The sequence below is a fragment of the Pterocles gutturalis genome, unplaced genomic scaffold, assembly GCF_000699245.1.
Source record: "Pterocles gutturalis isolate BGI_N339 unplaced genomic scaffold, ASM69924v1 scaffold48781, whole genome shotgun sequence".
Classification (NCBI taxonomy): Eukaryota; Metazoa; Chordata; class Aves; order Pterocliformes; family Pteroclidae; genus Pterocles; species Pterocles gutturalis.
Window position 1 is genome coordinate 1 of NW_010099589.1, and position 4007 is coordinate 4007.

Below are 4007 nucleotides of genomic sequence, written 5' to 3' on the forward strand. Positions count from 1 at the left end.
CATTACCACCAACCCATATGACTATCACTTCGTGAGTCAAGGTGAGGTCACTGTTCCAAGCATTGATGACCAGGAGGAGCTCATGGCTACAGATGTGAGTACCATAAAGAAAATATTTTTAGTGAGACTGTTAAGGTTGTTAGGCAATGTTTTTACTCCATTGTTTTGGCTGCAGAGTGCCATTGACATCCTGGGCTTCACTCCTGATGAAAAGACCGCCATCTACAAGCTGACAGGGGCTGTCATGCACTATGGGAACTTGAAGTTCAAGCAGAAACAACGAGAGGAGCAGGCAGAGCCCGATGGCACAGAAGGTCCTTAGCAACTGATCTTTTAATAAAGCAACCAGTTTTGGGAAGATACTTTTTTTAGACATGACAAAAACTAAAGCTTCATCAAGTGAAAGCTATTTAATGTTTCTTTTAGTGTTCATGAAGCTGTGAACCTGATTGTCTGATCCCTGGCCTATCTTAGTGCTACTCCTTCATTTAGCTTTTTGATGGGATAGTTTCCTGCATTTTTCCATTTAGCATGCAGAGGGTTTTGACAAACTTTTTTGAAGAGGCAGCTTCCTTGGTTTCATACATAGGCTCTGGAATCAGCTCTGGCATGTACATGCTTCTCCTCTTGGCAGTGAAGACTGTTGCCTATTTAAATGTAAGAGCTTTCTGAGAACTTGACTAAGATGCCAAGTTGCAATCTTCATGTATTTTTAAAATGAAAGTTATTATAGCATTGTTTCAGTTTATGAATTTACTAAAAATATTCAAGGAAAATTTTCTTACTGATAACTGCTTTTGAAAAACCACAGTATTGGCTTTCACAGCTTTCCTGTATTCAATATGCTTGCTGTGATACTAGATTAAAAGATTTGCAGTCAAGCATTCTGAAATTGTTGTCATTTCTGAGACACACACCCATTGATCAAATTCCAGTCCTTTTCCAGAAATCAATGTTTTCTTTGTCTCTCTTTTCTCTCAGTTGCTGACAAGGCTGCCTACCTGATGGGCCTGAACTCAGCTGACCTGCTCAAAGCCCTGTGTTATCCCCGAGTCAAGGTGGGGAATGAATATGTGACCAAGGGTCAAACTGTGGAACAGGTAAATAAAAGATAGTTGGAAAATTACTTCAAAGAGGAGTTCAGGGTTCTCCTTTGACCCTGGGAGGTAACTCTGATCCTTCCTTCTCTGCTTTTAGGTGAACAATGCAGTTGGTGCCCTGGCTAAAGCTGTCTATGAGAAGATGTTCTTGTGGATGGTTATTCGCATCAACCAACAGCTGGATACCAAGCAGCCCAGACAGTACTTCATTGGTGTCCTGGACATTGCTGGCTTTGAGATCTTTGATGTAAGGAACAAGGATTTGGCACCATGGTCAAGGGGGGCTAGGGAGCAACCATGAGGACTCTGAAGCACACTTCTTTTAAAGAAGATTCAGAAGTTTGTCCTCCTCATCTGCAGTTTTCTAGAAACCTCTCCCTCTGCTCTGTCACGGTAGCACCCTCATATGGCCTTAGAAACAAACACTTTGATTCTATCGTTGTCAACAGGTAGAAGAAAGCTCTGCTTTCTGACAAAAGATCTCAGAGTCCCAGGAGCTTGCAAAGGCTTTGGAGACAAAGAGATAGCTCTAGAACTAAGACTCACACAGAATGTGGGCCAAAGGTGTGGACGCTCTTGGAAGAGCCAATGAAAGCATCATGCTATGGGAAAGTTCACAGCATGTTTCCTATGTTGTGAATGCAGCAATAATGCCAGGACTTCTGTGTCAGAGCAGAGAAAGCCCAGCATTGTTGACCGGAGGGCAGAGAAATTCCTGAGTGGGATACCAAGGAGTTTTCTACTCTCTGGGAGGTCAGAGAGCTGAATCAACTACACAGTGCTGTAGCTAAGGTTGCTGAAGGACTTGGTTGTGAATGGCACAGTAAAAAATAAATGTTTATTTTAGCTTCATTTGAAAAGTAATAAGAAAAATTTCCTTGGTGGACAGTAAATTTTGCAACAGAAGTCCTGCAAAGGGAACACATGCTGTTACAGTACGGTTAGGAGGGGTTGTGTCGGCTGGGGGACTTCCAAAAGCAATTCCCGAATGCTAGCAAAACCCTGTGGCATTTGCTTCACCTTGAGAACCTGTGTGCCTCTCCTTGCTTTGGGCAGTTCAACAGCTTTGAGCAGCTGTGCATCAACTTCACCAATGAGAAACTGCAACAGTTCTTCAACCACCACATGTTCGTGCTGGAGCAGGAGGAGTACAAGAAGGAAGGAATTGAATGGACATTCATTGACTTTGGGATGGACCTGGCTGCCTGCATTGAGCTCATTGAGAAGGTATCCTTCCTGTTCAGGTCCTTTAATATTGGATTTTTCTAGTTATTGAGGGATAAAAGAAGAATTTTTTAATGTATGGATTAAAATGATAAAATTAATTTTTTCAAGTGCTCCATATTTCTGTAATTTGTAATTTTGCCTGGAATGGTTAAAATAAGTTCAACAAGTACAGTTGAAACACCAAGGATGAAAAATGATGAACCTCAGTTAATTTTCTGTGACAAACTGTCCAGAAAAGGATGGAATCAACCATATCTTCTTCTTTGTTTTACAACTTTCTGTCCTAATACTAGCCTCTTTCCAATCAAGGAATCTATTTCTTCCTGTGGTTTGTTATAATGTCTTTCCAGCCCATGGGCATCTTCTCCATCCTGGAAGAGGAGTGCATGTTCCCCAAGGCAACTGACACCTCTTTCAAGAACAAGCTCTATGACCAGCATCTGGGCAAGTCCAGCAACTTCCAGAAGCCCAAACCTGCCAAAGGCAAGGCTGAGGCCCACTTCTCCCTGGTGCACTATGCTGGCACAGTGGACTACAATATCACTGGCTGGCTGGAGAAGAACAAGGACCCCCTGAATGAAACTGTCATTGGGTTGTATCAGAAATCATCTGTGAAGACACTGGCCTTACTCTTTGCCAACTATGGTGGAGCAGATGCAGGTCAGCTCTGTGAAAATTGTATTTTCAATGTAGGAAAATTCTGACAGGAAATCCAATAGGAAAGCCTAAATGTTTAAAAAGTATTTTCTGTTCTGTAGTTCAATGTTCAACATCAATATTTTAATACTGTTTTCCCCTTCTTTCATTAACAGAGGGTGGTGGTGGCAAAAAGGGTGGCAAGAAGAAGGGTTCTTCCTTCCAGACGGTCTCAGCTCTTTTCCGGGTGCGTACCCTTTTCCGTTCTACTTGAAGAAAGGGAATTTAAAATGTGAAAAGCAATGTTATAACCCTTGAAGTCCTATAGCAATAGTATGAAGAAGATTAGGTACTACGGGTACATTTTCTTTCCATTTAAATGATGGACCAGTTTCTTCTCTTTTTCAACATGGAATGATATTCTTTAATTAATTCATCAAAATTAAAACTCTTTAAAATTGTTGAGGATGTTGTAATTCAGATTTTTTTTCCATACACCTCTATTTTTAAAGCTAAATATGACATTGAAATAAGTAAATTTCTTTCAGCTGTTGCACAGAGTTCAGAATGTTTTACCAATTAGAGATTTTGGATTTCGGAATATTTTCAGTATTTCTACCATTCATGATTCATGAATAATGGAGCAGGTTTGTAAAAGAGAGAGGCTGGCTTTAGGATTATCACATATGCAAGCCTAGCCAGTATATTGATTCAGGAAGGCAAGCAAGGGAATCGTTCATTATTCAAAGCTATGAGACTCAGGGTATTAAAGTAGTTACATCCCAGCTGATGTAAATCAAAGGTAAGATGACATAGTAGCCAAATTATATTCCCTTTTAAGAGTAACGTTCAACAGCAAAAGATGAACGAACGCATAAGATTTTGTACGATAATATGGAAATTTTACAATCCAGTTTAAAGCTGACAAATTATTAACACCTTTCCATGGTTGAAATACATGCAGCTGCAGGGATGCAGATCTTTCATTTCTTGATCTGAACTTTACTTTGTAATATCACAGGAAAATTTAAACAAGCTGATGAC

The 4007-nt window shown here is 40.4% G+C and overlaps 1 protein-coding gene across 1 annotated transcript; it reads left to right on the forward strand.

Annotated features, from left to right (window-relative positions):
- Positions 1-4: 4 nt before the first annotated feature.
- On the forward strand, positions 5-4002 carry LOC104459706 (myosin heavy chain, skeletal muscle, adult-like; the record flags this gene model as incomplete). The annotated part of the gene is made up of 8 exons (XM_010076685.1): positions 5-94; positions 176-314; positions 982-1100; positions 1198-1347; positions 2157-2327; positions 2678-2987; positions 3140-3210; positions 3985-4002. Coding segments are annotated over 8 exons (1068 nt in total), but the record flags the coding sequence as incomplete, so codon positions are not given.
- Positions 4003-4007: the final 5 nt, after the last annotated feature.